Here is a 20,114-nt window from a genome sequence, read left to right on the forward strand (position 1 = left end):
GTCGTCTTCGGAGTCGGGGTCGGGGTCGTCGTCGTCATAGTCGGGGTCGGGGTCGTCGTCGTCAAAAAAGGATCCTGATTCTGGATCGGGTTCGGGGTCAAAGTCTGCATCTGTAGGGGCGGAGCCATCTGGGCACTCAACTCAACGATGGTTGGTTGAGGATGAGAGAAGGAGTCGGTGGTGCTACCTCCATGAGGGTTGAAAAAATCATCAACCCTCATAGCGGCGGCGGAGTTTTGAAACTAGAGTCAGCAATTCCAAGATCGCCGCTCTGATACCATGCTAAAATATGAAAATTATGAGAGAAATATTTGTTTGTGGGAATTTTCTGTGTATTCTTCTCCTTGTAGGAGGTCATATTTATAATACAACGAAACCTGAATGGGCAAGTAAATAATAAATTCCTAAATCTATTTACAGTAGGAAATCAGGAATTAAAGTAAATCAATTACAATTATAATAGCAATTCTTGGTGTGTAAGGAAAGTAAGTCAATATCCACAAGTCACGCCAACAGGTTTGATTCTGTTTCCTCCATGAGTATTATCAAAATTCAACTAATTAAATTATTATATTATAATTAGTTTGACGACGGTTTTAAAATAAAACCGATTCAATTTGGACCGTGACGGCCCTCTCCTAAGAAAACCTATCCATTAACGAAAACTGAAAAGTGGCTCAAACAGTGGGACCAAAGTTGTAATTCTGCCTTTTGCAATTCCCACTGCCGTTTTCCAAGTCGTCAGCCACACTCCACCCTGCAACTGTTTCTCTCTCTCTCTCCCCCTCTTTATACCGGTCGACTTCGAAAGCCAAAACCCACAAAAGAAAAAAAAAAGATTTCTCATTTCACAGCCATGGCTTCCTCAACCGACCTGAAGAAAATACTAGGTGACCTCAACAAGGAATCCTTCATATCCCTTCTCTCCAAGCTCATTGGGGAGTCCAAGTACCTCCAAAACAACCCACCCGAACTGATCCCTCAGGAGGACCGAGCGGTCAAGCACGTGCTTGATTCCCTCCTGCCCCTAAGCACCACCACTGGCGGTGGACCCTTGGTGATCAACCATGTAACCTACTTTCCTGGCAGAGGAAACGTTATTGTAGAATACCCAGGAACTGTGCCTGGGAAGACCTTGTCCTTTGTGGGGTGTCACATGGACGTGGTCACTGCAAATCCTAATGACTGGGTTTGTTTCTTATATCTAATCTTTGGCTTTTGCTCTGTTCTTGTTATCTTGGGTTGGCTTGTATTCGTTCAAGAACATTAGAGTTTGGCAGTCTATCTTCAACATATAAATAGCTGTTCAATTCAATTTGTATTTTTGTTGATTGTGCCTGTATGCTGATTCTTTTGGCATTTCTGTTATGGGGTTTGTCTAAATTAGCTGGAGCCTCATTTTGATGATTACTTGTTTCGAGTTGTGTGTAAACTAATCTGGGTTCGTGTGGTTATTGCATTAGTGGTTTCATGGCTATCTATTCACATCAGTATTTTCTGAATGTTTATTTTTTATTTACTTATGCTCCTGATATTTTTCAGGTTAGCGTTTCCCCTTTGGAGATAAATATTTATGTTTCTCTGATTCTATCTGGGATTTTATGCGTCCAATTCAAGGTTGAACTCGATTGGCTAAAAAATTTAAGAACTCACGATTTTTGACAAAATTCATTGGTTTTGAACTGAAAATCCCCTTTATTCGTCTCTGGCCTAAATTAAATTCAGAAGTTCTCATTTTTTCTGTGTGCCCTTACCTTTTTCAAATCATTGATAACTATGGTTTGGTTTCGGCTAGCTTATCCTTCCTCCATATCTTACCAACTCCTTATCTAGTGTTTATTTCAATTGGAATCAGATGTTTGATATATTTCTAGTTCACCGTGATGCATCTAAAATCAATTGTGAATTTTAACCAGAGTTTCGATGATTTTCTTTGATAAATGTTTTGTTTTCTATTGTGTTCTTGTTTGGTCTTTCAGTTTGCATAATTTGACAGTAAGCTGTAGTTCAAGACAACCATAAAATGTCGTAACTGTGGCCTATTAATTTTTTTTTTTTTTTTCTCTTCACAGCTTAGGCTCTGAAGCTCTTTGAATGTTCCATATGCAATGATAGTTTAGTCTTTCATTACAGGAGCTTGCTTTTGTCGTTTGCATTGTGTACAAATAATGGATCACTACTGGGATGTAGTTAAAATGATCATCATTATTTTATTTTCTCAATTTTGTTAGGTAGTGATGATTCATTGTGCATCAAATATGATTCTTGTATTTGCAGGAGTTTGATCCATTCTCATTGAGCATTGATGGTGATAAGCTTCGTGGCCGTGGAACCACTGATTGCTTGGGCCATGTTGCACTTGTAGCTGAGCTCATGAGACGGCTCGCAGAGACAAAGCCAAAATTGAAGTCCACTGTGGTTGCAGTCTTTATAGCAAATGAAGAAAATTCTGCCATTTCAGGTGTTGGTGTGGATGCACTCGTGAAGGATGGGCTACTCAGTAAGCTAAGGGAAGGTCCTCTGTAAGTAATTTGCATTTCTTGTAAAACTGAAGGAAAACTAAGAAACATCTTTCTGATTCATGTTTATGATTATGACTTTTGGGGTTCAACTCAGGTTTTGGATTGACACGGCAGATAAACAACCTTGCGTTGGTACTGGTGGTATGATACCTTGGAAGCTTCATGTGACTGGGAAGCTTTTCCACAGTGGTTTAGCACACAAGGTATAGCACTATGTTGTGTAATTCATTGACTTGTCAGTGCACAGTTTCTTTTCAGGAGATTGTCAGGTACATCTTTTGCAATGACATTATGGAAATTAGTTAGACTGGTTTTGTAGTTATATTTTTTTATCTCTACCCGAGATATGAGAGGGTGAGGAAAAAGCCTATATTCTTTTTAATAACTGGGAATAGAAATGGGGACTTCTGGAGTGGCTGAGGTATTAAGTTGGTTAGCAAAGAAAAATGTTACAGGTTGAGACAAACTTGACTGGTAAAAGTTGAAGGTGCTACTTAGATGGATGTGGCTGAGTTCTTAAGAGAAGGCGTGATAAACATTTCCTCGATAAAACATAAAACAATATAAGATACTTCTATCCCTTATTCGGCAAATCCTAGGACTGGAGCTGCTGGGCAAGGGGGACAAACAAAATAAATAATTAAAAATGGATAAACTCTTCAAGGAGAGTAAAACAACAAATTTTATCCATACTAGAATGGATAAACTCTTTTTTATATAAACATGATATGTACCAGTACCGGTTTTAACTAAATCTGGACCGTTGGACCCCTTTCCTTTGTCTCATTCTATAAATCGTAATCATTTCCATGATCAATACAGTTATTGGATTTGTTGTTTGGGTTCAGCATTTTCTTACTATTGGCTTAGATGCATACCCCAGTGCCTACTTTGCAGCTACCATGTCACTACCATGTATGCTGGTGGGGGTCTCGGTCAGCAGAATACCAAACAGTGATGTTATTTTTTTGTTGACCCTAGGAGGAGCAAGAACGTTTAACAACTTAGGTTTCAGGTAATAATAAGAGAGGGCATGATGGTTTCCATATAATAGAAAATGCCTTCAATGAAGTGCAATATAGGGTTTCAGTAGCTGTGCCCAAACTATTATGGATAGGGAAGTATTGATTTTATATGGGCTTTTTATGAATATCATTGCTTTAAAATGGTTTAAAATGATTTTTTTTATTACTTCCAAAGAAGGTAAAAAGTTATCTTGGTTCAAACTCAATTTTATTTTCTTTGACCCACAAATGGCTCCTATATTTCGTTAGGATAAAAACTTGTTAGGAGCAAGTGAATCAGAGCCTGAACTTGTATCTAGTTGGACAATTGAGCATTTTTACAATAAGTTAAGAATCAAAGCAGAAATGACATCCTGTTTCTACTTATTTATCTCTTGAGGCTGATGTTGAATATCTGCAGGCTATTAACCCTTTGGAGCTAGCTATGGAAGCACTGAAAGAGATCCAGTTGCGGTTCTATAGAGACTTTCCTCCCCATCCCAAGGAAGAGGTCTATGGATTTGCAACACCTTCAACCATGAAACCAACTCAATGGAGTTGTAAGTTTTAAGGTTTCAATCTTATGGTGAAAATGTTGGAAAAATGCTTGTACATTACATTGACCTTTTTCCGGTTGCAGATCCTGGGGGCGGAATAAATCAAATTCCAGCAGAGTGCACAATTTCAGGAGATGTCAGGTGTATAATCTTCTCGATGACTTTTGTTTGAGGCCTTTATGGTAAAATGATATCTCTTTTCTTTTCTTGGTCGTAAGAGAAATGACATCTCCAGAGGATTTGTCTTTAATCTTTTTCTTTTCTAGGAGTTGCTCTTAATTCCTTTTTTTTTTTTTTTTTTTTTTTTTTTGGTGCAGGTTAACTCCCTTCTACAAGTAAGCAACCTGCTTTGTTTGGCTAAGTTCCATCTCTTATAGTTTCATTGTAAAAATTTCATATGGGCTCCATTTTTAACTTGGGAAACACTATAACCTGCTACAGTGTTAAGGACGTGATGGAAAAGCTTCAAGAATATGTGGATGACATTAATGAAAACATTGGAAAGCTTGACTCACGAGGTCCGGTGTCAAAGTATGTCCTACCAGATGAAAACTTAAGGGGAAGGTGATCTCTCTCTCTCTCTCTCTCGTGTAATTCTTATAAGATATTCATTTAGTTAACATGTAATTACTCAATCATGTGAGCTTTCTTAATTTTAACATTAGTCAAATGCATGCCATAAACCTTTCCCTATGCTTTCACAATCTCTCTTACCCTTAGATGATCCTTTGTTTTCTCTGCATTTTAAATAGCTACCATCAGATATGTCAATTTCCTAAACAAACAAACAAACAAACTTACTTTTAGGGCATGCTAATTATTAAAATAAAAAAAGTAGCTTTTAGGGCATGCTAATTATTAAAATAAAAAAAGTAGTTTTACTTTTCTTTTTCTCTACAGCCTCACATTAAGTTTTGATGAGACGTCGTCTGGAGTTGCTTGTGATCTCAACTCCCGTGGCTTTCACGTATTATGTAAAGCTACTGAAGAGGTTGTTGGGCATGTAAAGCCTTACTCAATTACTGGAAGTTTGCCTCTCATTCGAGAACTGCAGGTACAATTAAAAATAAATAAAAAATCTTGCTTCCAAGGCTTTTTTTTTCCCTTTTCTTTCACTTGTATTTTTCCTTAACTATATCATTTTATTGTGTGCTAGGATGAAGGATTTGATGTTCAAACGTCTGGCTACGGTAATGATACTATTTCTTTTGGCGTTTTGGATTTAGTTCACAAAAGTTATAGATACTTTAGAACTTAGAAACAACCATAATGCTATGATGGCATCAAAGGTTGTATTACTTAGTGTATGTTGTGATGGTAATTAGTTTAAGAAAATAGACTTTGTGCGTATGAAGCTTTGAATTATTAGTGAGATGAGTTCTTGAGCCTATTGGCTGTCAATTGTGAGAGGATGAGAGCATAAGGGAAACTGAGCTGAGAAAGAGGAAACCTAATTTGTATGACTGTTTATACTGCGTAAGTGGTAAACAGATATGAAGGTCACCTGGTTAGTCTTGGTTAAAGGGCACACAACCTTTCGAAGTAAAGGACAATACTTCTCATGATAAGCATACTTATTTGTGCATGGTGTGATGGTAGTTAGTTTAAGATGCTGGTATAAAAATATACTTGTGGATGAAGCTTTGAATTACAAATGAGATGAGTTCTGGGCCTAGTGGCTGTCAATTGTGAGAGGATGTGAAGATAAGGGAAGCTGAGCTAAAAAAGAACGAACTTCATTTGTATGACTGTTTATACTGGGTAAGTGGTAAAACTGACATGAAGGTGAGCTGATTAGTCGTATAAAAAGGTATTCTCCACAACCTTTCAAAGTAGAGGAGAATACTACTCATGATATGCATAGCAGTTGTTTCTGAGAGTGCGTAGGTTATTATATCTTAGTTGATGATGTTCTGATTCTTTGCCGTTTTGCATGCATGTACAGGCTTGATGGCCACATACCATGCCAAGAATGAGTACTGCCTTTTTTCGGATATGCACCAAGGCTACCAGGTTTTTGTCAGTATTATCTCTCAACTAGAAGACTGAGAATCAGCAAAGAGAAAAGAAGAAAACTAGAAGACTGAGAATAACAAGTTGCAATGATACTACCAAATCACACCAAAAATGAGTACTGCCTTTTTCTGATGTGTGCCAAGGCTTGACTAGTCTTGACTAGAAGAATGAGAATCGAGGGGAAAATAAAGGGAAGTGTAGAAGATTGAGAATAATGAGAAATTGCAAATGATACCTACCGAACCATGGCTGATAGGTATTGTTCAGAATTTCCAATAGTCATAGATAAGCAAAATGTTAATTTTAAACTCTGGTTACGTGAATGGCTTGTGTTTTTTCGTTGAGCTGAGTACATGTGGAGTGTTTATGGTGTACATCTGAAGTGTTTATGATTGTTATCCCTATTTTCATATATGTTTGAAGGTGAAATTCTATAATGAGGGTATGGACTCTTCATGTGGATCATTTAATTAAACTTAAATGAAGTTACTATTTAGATTAATTATGTAGCTAATATGAAGTCCACATTTATTTAGCTACATATCTTATTTTGGGCTTCTAGCCATCCCCATTGATCAGGGCCACTCAAACATGGTTTGGCCCAAATGGTGATCCATTTATCGGATGTTGGGCTTGGACTAGTCAAATTTCAACTAGGCTCAAACAACTAACTAATTAAATTATTTTAGGGGAAAAAAAAAAATCAATTACATCATGTGTAGTTGTATCTTTGGATGTATCCAATGGTGAAAAGAAAAAAAATCAGCCACCAAGTATAACATGATATAATCATGTTTGAAAAGAAATTTGGTTAATCCAAAGAGTGAGGAATGACTTATATCATGCAAAGCAAAAGAGAGAATATTAATATCCTCCTAATTTATTGAATGGCTAGCCGCACAAGACAAGGAGTAGCAAGAGCATAGCTAGCATGGCTTTTAATTATTCATTTTAGGGAAATAGCTCTAAATGCCACCTTTCTTATAATTTTAACTGAAAATACCACCTCTCTCCAAAAAATTTGCAACTATCACCTATAAATATATATTTATTGACCACTTATTGCACACATATCACTTTTGCTGAAATTTTGTTTTCTCTATATCGCGCCCTCACTCTCTCTGTCGCTCAGCTCTTTCTGTCTCTGTTGTTCAGGTCTCACTCTCTCTTCGGTCAACTCTCACTCTCTCTTCTCTATTTCACCGTCACAGGAAGCTCTCGGCCTCTCTTGCGCAGCTCTTTCTCGTGTAGCTCTCTCTCTCTCTCTCTCTCTCTCTAACGCAGTGGTCTTCCTCTTTCATCGTTCACCTGCAAAAGGTACTGTTCATCGTCAATTTGAATTGATTTAGGGGTTTCTCTGAAGTTGTTTTAAGGTTTATGGGTTTCTATGAAATTGGTTTAGGGTTTACGAGTATCTCTAAAATTGGATTATGGGTTTCTCTGAAATTGGTTTAGGGTTAGGGGTTTCTCTAAAATTGGTTTAGGGTTGAGGGGTTTCTTTGAAATTGTCTGATTCTGATGATTCCTTGTTTGAAACATTGAATGGGTTTGTTGTTTGTGGATTGATTTTTGCATTTGATTTGGGATTCTGTTGTTTTGTTGCTGTTTCTGTTGTTTTGTTGCTGTTTTAGTGTTGTTATTGATGTTTTATTGATGTTTTAGTGTTGTTTTTGCTATCTTATTGCCAATTTAGTAGTTTTGTATTGGCATTTTAGTGCTGGTGTATTGCTAGTTTATTATGGTTTTATTCTCGTTCCATTATGGTTTTAATGATTTTGGCGATTTATGTAATTGAAGTCTGTGTTTCCTATTATTTTTTTTTTTCATCCAAAGAAGGGAAATTGTAGGTGTTATTTATAGTCTCTACATTACCTGTTTTGTGGCATCCAATGCTTAGAAATTCTAGTAGGTCATTCTTCAAGATATTGAAATATATCAGAATGACAACACATACATTTGTGTATATATGTTTATTGTGAAATTACATATGAAGTAGGAAGCCATTATTTGGATATGTAAAAGTTGTATAAAGGCAAGTATCAAAACATTGAGGCAAGTGGAATTTGACAGGGGCCTCAACGTTTGCACTTCATATTATGCTTAAAGTATTTATGTTCCTTGCCACTGCAGTTATAGTATTCAAGGAATCTGACGAAATGGCCCAGTTGAAGCAACAACAAGTGGAAACTGGATTCAAACTATTTCACAAGTTTGCAAAATAGTGGATCCATAAGGAAATGGGGACAACATCACTGTGGGCAGGGTCATGAATTTCATGGGTTGCAGTCTCCACATTTGAAGAGTATGCAACTTCGAATGTGTCAACAGAACTTGTGACACTTTAATATGACTTTGGATATTGTAAAATACAGTGGAAACTACCTGTAAAATGGAACTATGAGGTGGCCTCTTTTTGTATTATGTAACTATGGGGTGGCCTCTTGTTGTATTATGTAAGTTTTGAAATTAGATTTAATGGAATTATGATGCCTCTGTTTGCATTTGTGCATATACAGTTTCCTTTATCCGTGTCCAGTTCAAACAATTATAGTGGCAATAACTCCACAATACACATGCTTATTATGGCAATATAATAGCAATAAAAGCACAATATAGTTACAATACGATCCTATTGCAGTAGGTACTGCATCAAACTTTGTGTTTTGTTATTATTTGGTCAAAAATAAATTAAAAATTGGAAAAATGATGAAGTATACATCCCTTAAAAGACATATGGCCTACACACCTTCAATATGGACTCCATATATACAATTCAAGCCTTGCACCACCATCACATCCCCCCTAAATTACAAAAACATGACACCACAAAACCTCATGCTCCTTCCTCTTTCAACCCCGGTGGGATACCCTGCAACTCAATCTTTATGTGTTTCCACTCATTCGAGGCCACCAAAACTGAGAACTTTAAGCAAACCTTGGCTTCCCTACTGTTTGTATTACCAATCTGATGCATACGATTCAACAGTTCAGCAAACGTGCTGGTTCGTGGAACTATTAAGCCTTTTGAGTCATCCCCTTTCATATTTGCGCATCTGCTTTAAGGTTACCCATTTTCCATTGTAGCAAACCAGAATAACAATTGTCTCCATTTCTGACCATGATAAAACAACATTTCATTTACACAATACAACCATAATAACCAGGCAATACAATGACAATATAACAACACCATAATAGCAATACGACAGCAAAATAACATGAACACAACAGCAATACAACACTAACACAGCAGTGAACAAGGATTCATCACAATCACACTATACAAATCTACTACATTAAATGGAAAATCCCAAGTTTCAAGATTCACATATCCATAATCTAAATGCAATTGATAAAAACCCAAATGGATGAGCATGAAGATTCAAAAAACCTAACCGAAAGCAATTAAAGCCAAAACCAATTTTACAGAAACCCAAGCAATCAAAATAAAACCAATTTCACAGAATTCCACAGATATTAAGAAAATAACCATCAACACTACCTATTCAAGGTCAGCGATCCAGTAGAGCTTCAAGGTTGCAAGTAGCTATTCAGAAGACATACCTAAAAGATGGGGTCGAGTGAGGGTTTCGCGATTCAGAAGAGAGAGCTGCGCGAGAAAGCAAATAGGGGGGGGGAGAGAGAGAGAGAGAGAGAGAGAGAGAGAGAGAGAGAGCAACCAAACACAGAGAGAGAACAAAATTTCAGCAAAAGTGATATGTGTGCAATAAGTGGACAATAAATATATATTTATAGGTGATAGTTGTAAAATTTTTGGGGAGAGGTAGTATTTTCAGTTAAAATTATAAAAAGGGTGGCATTTAGAACTATTTCCCTTTATTTTACAACAAATCTAGCAAGGCAAGATGCATATACAAAAGAATTAACTATATTTCACCCCCTTAAGTTTGGGCTCATTATCGAAATGAGCCGGGAGATTTCAAGTGGTTAAGAGCATTAGTCCTGTACATTAAATCATAGGTTCGATTTCCCCCTCCTCCAGTATCCAATATTGAAGATTTCTCATACACACACAACTATGATGTCGTAGGAATTCAAACTTAAGACATCTGGTCGATCTTTTTTCTACTGGACTAGACCTCGTTGATAGTAGCATGAGGCCAACAAAACTTAAATACAAGTTATGAAGTGTACCGGATTTGATGAAATGCACCAAAATGCATGATAGCTAAATGCAGAGGCTCGGAATCCGTTCATCATATACCATATGCACACATATGAGATGTCAATTTTAACATAACCAAATTGAAGCTCTGAAAGTTCCTAGACTTGATGGGTTACATTACATGCAATTTTTATTGGGAGACTTTGGAAAAGCCCAAAGGAGAGAGAAAAATTTTAAAAGAAGCCAAAATGGACAAAATTACCCTTATTTATTTTTTGATTTCCTAAGGAATCCTTTACATTTGCATGTCTTTTGTTTGAAAGTTGAGAGGTTTTTCTGTCTTTTTTGAAAAAACTTTGGCTTTTTCCAAAAGTGAAAGTTTTTTTATGGGTAAAACCTAAATTTACTATTTTTATTTCATTTTATCCTACTTCCTAGGAAAGAATTAAATTGTAAGTTTATGGCATGGTCCAGTTTTGTTTAATAATCATGAATCCATTAGAGATATTAACGATACTAAGAAAAGAACAAAGAAATTAAATCCCATTAACTAAATTGAGTAGCCAAACAAGTTAATTTTCAGCTTTGCATCAATTTTCAATTTCAATGTTTAATTGCATTAACAAACTCTTCCACTGTTTAATTACCAACTACTGTTAATTGGATAACAAATGTATGCCAACATCTACGTACATCCAGACAATAGATATCCATGACCTCCACTGAGCTCTAGAACGCAACTGTGTCGAGTACGGTTCCCAAGGTGGTCTGGGCTATGTTTGAGGACATCATGTTGTAGACATGTTCTTCCAGGTGTTTCTTGGCATCTGCCCTTCCCACATTTGCAATTGCAAGCTTCTCCGGCTGTGCATCGCCATCCTCTTGCAGTGCATTATTGTACTTAATAGCTAAGTTGGACATCTTCTACAAAACCCAAATGAAAAGGTATCAAGACTTCAGCACTAAATGACACCTGAATCAAAATCTGCTCACATTCTAAAACATGCTGGAAATTTTTTCCAACGGTCCCATTGTTAAATGGCAGCATATAACCTATTTTTCCTTCCGTTAGATAAATTTAGTTTTCATTTGGTCACAAAATTATAACTATTCTTAAGCAGTTTTTATAAAATCATTAGAGTTTATGGACAGTGATAGAACATTGAGACCTGCCTATCAATCAAAATCAGATTTCAAGGTTTCAAAATAGCATAATTTTTCCTATGAGCAGTTTAGCGCAAGAAATCCGTTACAACAAAATTTCAGGTCTGTGCTGGCCTAGAATTACTTTGCTTAGAACTCTGCCCCCTGTCAACCTCCACACTTAACCATAACCAGCGATAACCTCCTAATGATCCAGAAAGAAAGTGAAGCATACGCGAAGCCAAAGAGGAAACATGCTTCTATATTGAAAAATGTAACTAATATTTCCTTCAGCTATACATGCCGAACTAAACAAGAATAACCATAACGGGGGCTTCATGAAACCTTGTCTTACCTGAAGAGTCTGCTCGCTTGTTTTTGAATGAGCATCAAATTGCCTCATCGTCAGCCCATCAGTCCATTTCTTCTTATGAAGGTTAAGCAACATTTTCTCCTCAACTCCATTCATCCTGAAATTTACTGCTAGGGAGTAATAATTCCGGTTTAACCCATGGATCAATGCCTGAAGAAGGAAATTACATAAGCGGTCAAAAAATTTAATTGCAAAGAAAAAGGTTTAAAATTTACTTGTTGAGAAACTCACTTGACAGGATTGATAACAGAAGAGAGATTTGGAAAATAAGGGAAGAAGAAGACTGAGAAACAGAGAGAATGTATTAAGAATTTCTGTATGATTATTCACTGAATCAATATTACAATGCATAGTTCAGCTTATATACAATTGTAACTAACAGCCAATGCTTAACAAACTAACACGTGAATAGCACGTGGGTATTCTAACAATACTAAGCTAATGTATTCATCTATCATTCCCCCTCAAATCCAGCTGGGTTCCCAAGCCGCAAATTACCACAATGCTTTGTGAAGAGTGGACTGTGTAACCCTTTTGTAAATATGTCTGCAACCTGTTCATCTGTTGGAATATACTGCATGGAGAGATCTCTTCTTTGTACTCTTTCTCTAACAAAATGAAAGTCTATATCAAGATGTTTAATCCGTGAGTGATATACAGGATTAGAACTCAATGCTAGAGCAGAAAGGTTGTCACAATGTATAGTAGGAGGCTGAGGGAGAAACACTTTCAAATCAAGCAAAACTTGTCTGATCCATGCCAAATCTGCTGCTGTATGAGCTAATGCTCTGTATTCTGCTTCGGTTGAACTCCTGGAGACTGAGTTCTGTTTCTTAGATTGCCAAGAGATAGGATTATGGCCTAAGAAAGCCACAAAACCAGTGGTGGATCGTCTAGTGTTAATATCTGCTGCCCAATCTGCATCACTGTAGGCATTAAGTTCCCAAGCACCACTAGTAAAGGTAAGTCCATGATCCAAGGTACCTTGAAGATAGCGTAAAATCCTCTTAACTAACTGAAAATGTAGCTCTGAAGGAGTTGTCATAAACTGACATACTGTGTTAACAGCATAAGAGATTTCAGGTCTGGTAAATGTTAAATACTGTAATGCACCAACAATGCTTCTGTAGATTGTAGGATCAGCCAAAGCATCACCTTCAGTCTGTAACAATTGACCATGTGGTTTACAAGGGGTAGGACAAGATCGGCATGAACTCAGACCAGCCTTAGCAAGCAAATCTTTTGCATATTTAGCCTGGTTAACAAAAATATCTCCAGCTGTATTATAAGAAATCTGTAATCCTAAGAAATATTTCAACTTCCCCATATCTTTCATATCAAAAGCTGAGCTTAACTCATCAACAACTTCTTGCACCAAAGCCACCTTTGAACCAGTCAATATTATATCATCCACATATAAGAGAAGGATCACAATATCTGAACCTAGATGCTTCACAAATAAGCTAGGGTCAGAATGAGATGATGCAAAACCAATGGCTGGAAGATAACCTGTGAATTTGGCATTCCAAGCCCTTGGAGCTTGCCTAAGACCATAAAGAGACTTTCGTAACTTGCAAACATAACTGAGATGTGTTGGATCCTCAAAACCTTGTGGCTGACGCATATAGACTTCTTCCTCAAGATCACCGTGTAAAAACGCGTTCTTAACATCAAGTTGACGAAGTGACCATCGATTCATCGCTGCAATACTTAATATCAACCTTACTGTGGTGTGTCTGACCACAGGGCTAAAAGTTTCACTGAAATCCAGTCCAGGAGCTTGGCTAAAGCCTTGGGCAACTAATCTGGCCTTATATCTAGCCAAAGTACCATCTGAGTTTTTCTTAATTCGATATACCCATCGACATCCGACAATATTTTTATGAACTGGCTTAGGAACTAACTCCCAAGTACCCTGAGCATGTAATGCCTCAATTTCGTCCTTCATAGCTTGAATCCAAAGAACAGATTGAGAAGCAACCTTATAAGTGGCTGGTTCAATAACATCATGTATAACAGGAAGAGTGGTATAATAACACTGATAATCTTCAAACTGTTTAGACTTAACAATACCTGCCTTTGATCTAGTCTGCATAGTATGAGTGTTAAAAGGAGGAGACACAGAACTAGAGACAACAGGGGAGACAGGCAAGAGAACTTGTAGTTGCTGATCATTAATCACAGATAAGACAGAATCACTGGAAGACAAAGCAGGATTCTCAGGAGATTCTAAAGAAGGAATAGAAACATTCTGTAAGCTATGATTTTGTGAAGAAACAGGTGGAGGAGATACAGAACCGGATATAGCACTAGGATTTAAAGCATGTATACATGGAGGAAGTGAAACACAAACTGGTAAAAACTGGGGCTTGGAAGAGCATGAAACTGGAACGGAATCTGCTGAGATGGAATGAGACTTAAAAGGAAAAACAGATTCATCATGAATGACATGTCTGGAAACAACAAACCTTGAGGTGGATCTATTGTAACAAATGACCCCTTTATAACCTGGAGAATATCCCACAAAAACACATTGAGCTGTTCTTGGCTGAAGCTTATGTTCATTATAAGGTCTGATATATGGGTAAACTGCAGTACCAAAAATCCTAAGAGACTTGATATCAGGAGCCTTGCCATACAAGCTTTGAAAAGGAGACTGGTATCTTAAAACCGAACTAGGCATAAGATTGATGAGATAAGCAGCATGAGCAACCGAATGAAACCAGAACTGATCAGGAAGAGCAGAAGCAACAAGTAAAGTAAGAGCAGTTTCAATAATATGGCGATTCTTCCTCTCTGCCAAACCATTTTGCTGAGGGGTGTATGGACAAGAGACCCGATGAATTATCCCTTTTGAATCCAAAAAAGAAGAAAATTGCCTACTAATGAACTCACCACCCCCATCACTTTGAAAATACTGAATAGTAGCTTTAAACTGATTAGTGACAAGAGCATAGAACTTGAGAAACTCTTCAAACACTCCAGATTTATTAAACAGTGGATAAAGCCACAAGTAACCAGTACACTCATCAATGAAACTAACATAGTATCTAAAACCATCTATGGATTTTTGTCGGGAAGGACCCCATACATCACTGTGTATCCTCTGAAAGGGAACAGTAGACTTAACATGATCCTTAGGAAAAGACAGCTTGTGCATTTTACCATGTAAACAAGCAGTACATAATGCTTGAGAACTATCAATAGAAACAGATAAAGCAGAATCTTGAAGCATTCTTTGCACAACGGTATTTGTTGGATGTCCTAACCTTTGATGCCAGATAGAGACGTTGACATGTTGTCCAAGATATGCAACTGGAGCCGAAGAAATAGAAGAAACACCTCGAGATCTTTGAGAAGCAGAAAAAGGAATGGAATATAAACCTTGATTACTCTTGCCTTGAAGAAGAATTGCCTTGGTTACCTTGTCCTGTATATAAAAGCCAGAGACGTCAAATGTGATAAAACAATTATTGTCTTTACACAATTGATGGACGGATAATAGATTCGCTTTGAGCTTAGGAACATGCAAAACAGACGGAAGATGTAGTGAAGGAGATTGGGCACAAGAAATAGTAGCAGTGCCAAGATTCTGAATAGTCAAACCTGCCCCATTGCCAACAGTAACATTCTCATCAACATTACAAGGAGTCACATGATCCAATCGAGAGGAATCGCCAACCATATGATGAGAAGCACCACTATCAGCAATCCAGACATGCTCAGGAGAGAAAGAAGTCTGAGCAGTCATAGCAGTCAGAGAAGAAGGAGGTGCGTGGCCCTGAAATGAGTAGTTTGACCTGTGGAAACAATCAAGTGCACCATGTCCACGTTTGCCACAGATTTGGCATTCAACAACATTAGGAGTAGAAGAAGAGGAATTGGCATTGGCATGACGAAAATAGCAATTAGCAGCTGTATGTCCACGCTTGCTACAAATTTGACACTCAGGCACCACATGAGATCGATAGGAAGGAGAACCTCCAGGAAAACCAGAAGTACTACCGCCCCGAAACTGAGAAGAGGCATGGCGACCACCATTAAACCTTCCATGACCAGAGGTATGTGCAGAAAAACCTCGAGAACCAGAGGCACGAGAAAAAAAACTTTGCTGACCACCAAAAGACTGAACATGTGGCAAAGGCTGAGAAGGTGTACGTAAAATACCCTGTCCAGATGACACAGAGGAACCTTGAGCACAAGAGGAATTAACCGCATATAACGCAGTATGATGAACAATACGAGCCTCCGCAGTTTGTTCTGCAGCAAGAAGCTGTGCTCTGAAATCCTTGAGAGACAAAGGAGTATCGCGTGCAATCAAGACAGTCTTGATTATGTCATATTCAGGAGGTAAGCCATTCAAAGCAGTAATAACGAAATCATCATCAGAAATCTTGATACCAGCAGCATTCAGTTGATCTCGAAGATGTTTGAGACGAAGCAAGAATCGCTCGATGGAATCTCCACCTTTCTGCGCAGTTTGCAACTCAGTTTTGAGATGGTTGATCCGAGCGCGAGAAACTGAAGCATAGCGATCAGAGAGATTAATCCAAGCATCGCGAGCCGTTTTGCAGCCAATGACGTATTCAAGCGCCTCGTCAGACAGAGAAGCAATGAGTAAACTCAAAAGTGCCTTATCAGTACGAATCCACTCCTTATAAGCAGTGGTAAGCTCAGAAGTTTCGCCTTCCTCATCAACAATGGCGAATTTAGGAGGTGTAATCGAAGAACCATCGAAATGCCCAAAAAGCTCGTAGCCTTGAAGCACAGATTCAATCTGATAACTCCACTTCAAGAAGTTATCATCAGCAAGACGAATTGTAAGGAGGCCAAGAAGACTCTCAATTTTGAGAAAAGAAGAAGAAGCCATGAAGAAATTAGGGTTTTAGAAAAAATGTGGATTCGAAGAAATGAAAAACTGAGAAATCTGAGAAATCGGAGAAAGCTGAGAATTAGGAATTGCAGAGAGAGAAGAACAAGACAGAGGAAGGAAGCGAAGAGAGAGAAGCGGAATAGCAGATCTGGATCACCACCATGGGCGCTGATACCATGATAACAGAAGAGAGATTTGGAAAATAAGGGAAGAAGAAGACTGAGAAACAGAGAGAATGTATTAAGAATTTCTGTATGATTATTCACTGAATCAATATTACAATGCATAGTTCAGCTTATATACAATTGTAACTAACAGCCAATGCTTAACAAACTAACACGTGAATAGCACGTGGGTATTCTAACAATACTAAGCTAATGTATTCATCTATCAAGGATGGTTTGTTAAGATGGCCAAGATTGGATGTGCTTCTTGGCCAAGCATCACAGTATTTGGGTTAATAAGGCGGAAAGCATCGATAACCACCTTACCCTTGACACTCTGAATGGGGTCCACCACCACAGCCACAGCACGTCGATTTAAGGCTTCAAATCCCTGCAAAAGATTACCGGTATAAGAACATAAGTATGCTAACCAATGATGCATTAAAAAAATTCCAGTCAAGGGTATCATCAACAGAAGTAGAACATAAACAAATTGAGAAGAGTCAATAAATGCTTCCCTACAGAAGACCCAATCTTGGGTGATAGGCAGAGGAACAACATGGAATTTTTGCACATCAATGGGGTAACAATACTCCCTTGAAAGGTAAAAATTTGGAATAGGACCTAGTGAACTTTGGGTCTAGAGGTTGTTGCCACATTTGGGGGACACACAAGAAAAGAACGAGAGTAGAGTAGGCTGAGGTGATCAAGCAACATGGACAAGATGTCAAGGGAAAAGAGTTCTAAAAGCAGCAACGATTTTTTAACAAAGCCGTCAGAAGCTGGTAATGCACAGTCCATGCATGGCTAGAATAGAGACAAAATTAAAAACGACATATAGAATAGAGAGAAGCTGGTAATGAACAGTCAATGCATAGCTAGAAATTTATACAATACAGAGATTTCTTTTGTTTTAAACCAAAAAAACAAAGAGTAAACTTGTGCTACATGAGAAGCAGGAAAATTGGAATTTTTTGATAAAAAAAGCACAACCTGTTGCGTAGTCATGTCCACGCCATATAACCAACAGCCAAATCCAGGATGCGAATGGTACCAGCCTACGACCATCTCATGTCTGCAATTTCAGTCAAAAGAAGATAAATTACGACAAGAACAAGACAGAGCAACATGGAGAAGCATGACAAAAATAAAAAGATCACGTACAAGTATCATCTGTTAGGATAGTAAGAATGAAGGTGTGCAGCATACATTAACATTATAAGAACACAGATGGGTAACATGGAGAGGAAACTATGACACTAAAAATAAAATGAAAGTATTGAATGTAATTTTATCATCTTTCAATTGAATGTGAATTATGCAAGGGACACTAGTAGGAATCACATATTAATATCAGGGCAAGCTAATGTGAATACCATAAGGAATAATGTATGATGAATTATAAATTATAAATTTAGGTTTTAAAGAGATGCAATCGAGTACACAACTACCCTAACAGCTACAAATTTAGTTGGTTTAATCAAAGTGAAAGAAGAGGAGTAGCGACCGTTGAGTTTGCTTACGCATATCGAGCATATCAGTCTGGAAGACATGATCTATGGCCTCGACACTGACACCAGTACCACGCTGCGGCATCGCAACGACGTCCACAACATGAGTTGTGTATTCGTCGGGGAAGCTTCCGAGCAACAAGCCCATGACCTCCAAAGGGACCCCGGCTCTCCCTATTAATGATCAAAATTGCTAGAATGAGTACTGAGTTGTGAACAAAAATTAAATTGCATAGGCATGAAAGGAAAAACAACAACAATAGAAAAAAAAAAAAAAAAAAAAAAAAAAAAAAAAAAAAAAGGGGTCCAATCCAATCATCAGAATCAGGGCAACTCAAAATCCTCCCAGAAACCCTAGTTAGTATCTGTAAGTAAGGCAATATTTGGATAAGATTCATTTCATAAAGGCAACAATAACTTAGTTATGGTTTTGAAGTCCAACCCATAGATAAACCGAATGTAAGCAGCTAAGAAAACAATGTAAAAACCCTAAACCAGAAAGTTGGGAAGCCTATCGTGATTGAGCATTTTGAGAAGGGAGACTAGGGAGATGTTGACCTTCTCTGAGGAATCAGGAGTTGGCTGGCCCAAACCCTCTCCGGCATTGGCGTCGAAAATTGTCCGAAACATCACTCACTCACTCACTCTCTCTCTCTCTCTCTCTCTCAGCCCCAAACTATATTAGAAATGTTGAAATATAATCCTTCTACAGATTTCTTAGAGCTGAAGTCATTTTCTATTTTCTGCTAAGTCTATTTTAAATGATGTAATGAGAACCATTAGATCATAGTCTAGGTGGATTCTCTAGCTTAGATTTGGTATGACACGTGTAAGCACCTAATAGGGTGACAGTTGTAATTCTGTTAGGAGAGAATCACATTTCTCTCTCTGTCAGACACACTATGTAAGCTGCAGATTGTAAGAATTCAATAGAACAGTGCCTTCCTCATTTCTCTTCATTCTCTCTAACTAAAATCTCCAGAATATACACCTCTTCCTAATCTGAAAATACATATACAAACAGAGAATTCTAACATGGCCTCAGAGCCAGGTTCGATTGTTTGTTGGGCGTGAATCTGTGAGAATCGAGCTGGTGTTTAGCTGAGCTGACGTTGAGCTCACTCAAAATTTCACGAAGCTTTTCTAGCTGCGTCTGATGTCTAACATGGCAGGATCAAGCTCTTCTGAGCTTCGTACACCAGTTTTCAATGGAGAAAACTATGAGTTTTGGAGCATTCGAATGAAGACCATTCTGAAATCTCATGGACTGTGGGATTTGGTTGAAAATGGTTTTGATGCTTCAGATCCAAAGAAGGAAAAATGAGAGGAAGAAGGATCTAAAGCTGCTGAAGAAGAGAAGTCTACATCGGCTGAGACTTTGATGAAAGATGCTCGTGCACTTGGACTGATCCAAGGTGCAGTCTCAGACCAAATTTTTTCCAGAATAGTGAATGAAGAAACCTCAAAAGGTGCATGGGATATTCTGAAGCAGGAGTTTAGAGGCGATAAACAGGTACGAAGTGTGAAGCTACAAGGCTTACGTAGAGAGTTTGAATACACTCGTATGAAGGATAGTGAGTCATTCTCTGGTTATGTTGCTAAACTGTTTGATCTAATTAATCAAATGAAAAGTTATGGTGAAGAGTTACCTAGAGAAAGAGTTGTGCAGTAGCTTGCCTAGATCTTATGACTCTATATGTTCTGTGATTGAGCATTCAAAGGATCTTGACACTCTTGAAATTCAAGAAGTGGTTGCGTCTCTCAAGAACTTTGAGCTCAGATTGGATAGGCACACTGAAAATTCCACAGAAAAGGCTTTTACTAG

At 37.9% G+C, this 20,114-nt stretch overlaps 2 protein-coding genes across 3 annotated transcripts; one reads left to right on the plus strand and one right to left on the minus strand.

The window, feature by feature from the left end:
• On the plus strand, window positions 593–6,601 carry LOC18777073 (acetylornithine deacetylase). Its single transcript, XM_007209088.2, has 10 exons — window positions 593–1,189; window positions 2,278–2,522; window positions 2,617–2,725; window positions 3,948–4,086; window positions 4,167–4,224; window positions 4,401–4,418; window positions 4,525–4,647; window positions 4,984–5,137; window positions 5,240–5,273; window positions 6,029–6,601. Exons 1-10 carry the CDS (start codon window positions 857–859, stop codon window positions 6,130–6,132), a joined length of 1,317 nt encoding a protein of 438 aa, XP_007209150.1. The 5' UTR covers window positions 593–856; the 3' UTR covers window positions 6,133–6,601.
• On the minus strand, window positions 10,782–19,587 carry LOC18776024 (26S proteasome non-ATPase regulatory subunit 14 homolog). Of its 2 annotated transcripts, XM_020563514.1 has the most exons (6): window positions 18,848–19,587; window positions 18,286–18,463; window positions 17,772–17,853; window positions 17,101–17,169; window positions 11,724–11,891; window positions 10,782–11,149 (listed from the first exon to the last, which is right to left on the minus strand). In XM_020563514.1, the coding sequence occupies exons 2-6, from the start codon at window positions 18,435–18,437 to the stop codon at window positions 10,955–10,957; spliced, it is 666 nt and encodes a 221-aa protein (XP_020419103.1). In that variant the 5' UTR covers window positions 18,438–18,463; window positions 18,848–19,587; the 3' UTR covers window positions 10,782–10,954. The 2 variants fall into 2 exon arrangements, with proteins under 2 accessions (XP_020419103.1, XP_020419102.1); XM_020563513.1 differs by lacking the exon at window positions 18,848–19,587 and having other exon boundaries at window positions 18,286–18,839.

The sequence above is a fragment of the Prunus persica genome, chromosome G5 (genome assembly GCF_000346465.2).
Source record: "Prunus persica cultivar Lovell chromosome G5, Prunus_persica_NCBIv2, whole genome shotgun sequence".
Classification (NCBI taxonomy): domain Eukaryota; kingdom Viridiplantae; phylum Streptophyta; class Magnoliopsida; order Rosales; family Rosaceae; genus Prunus; species Prunus persica.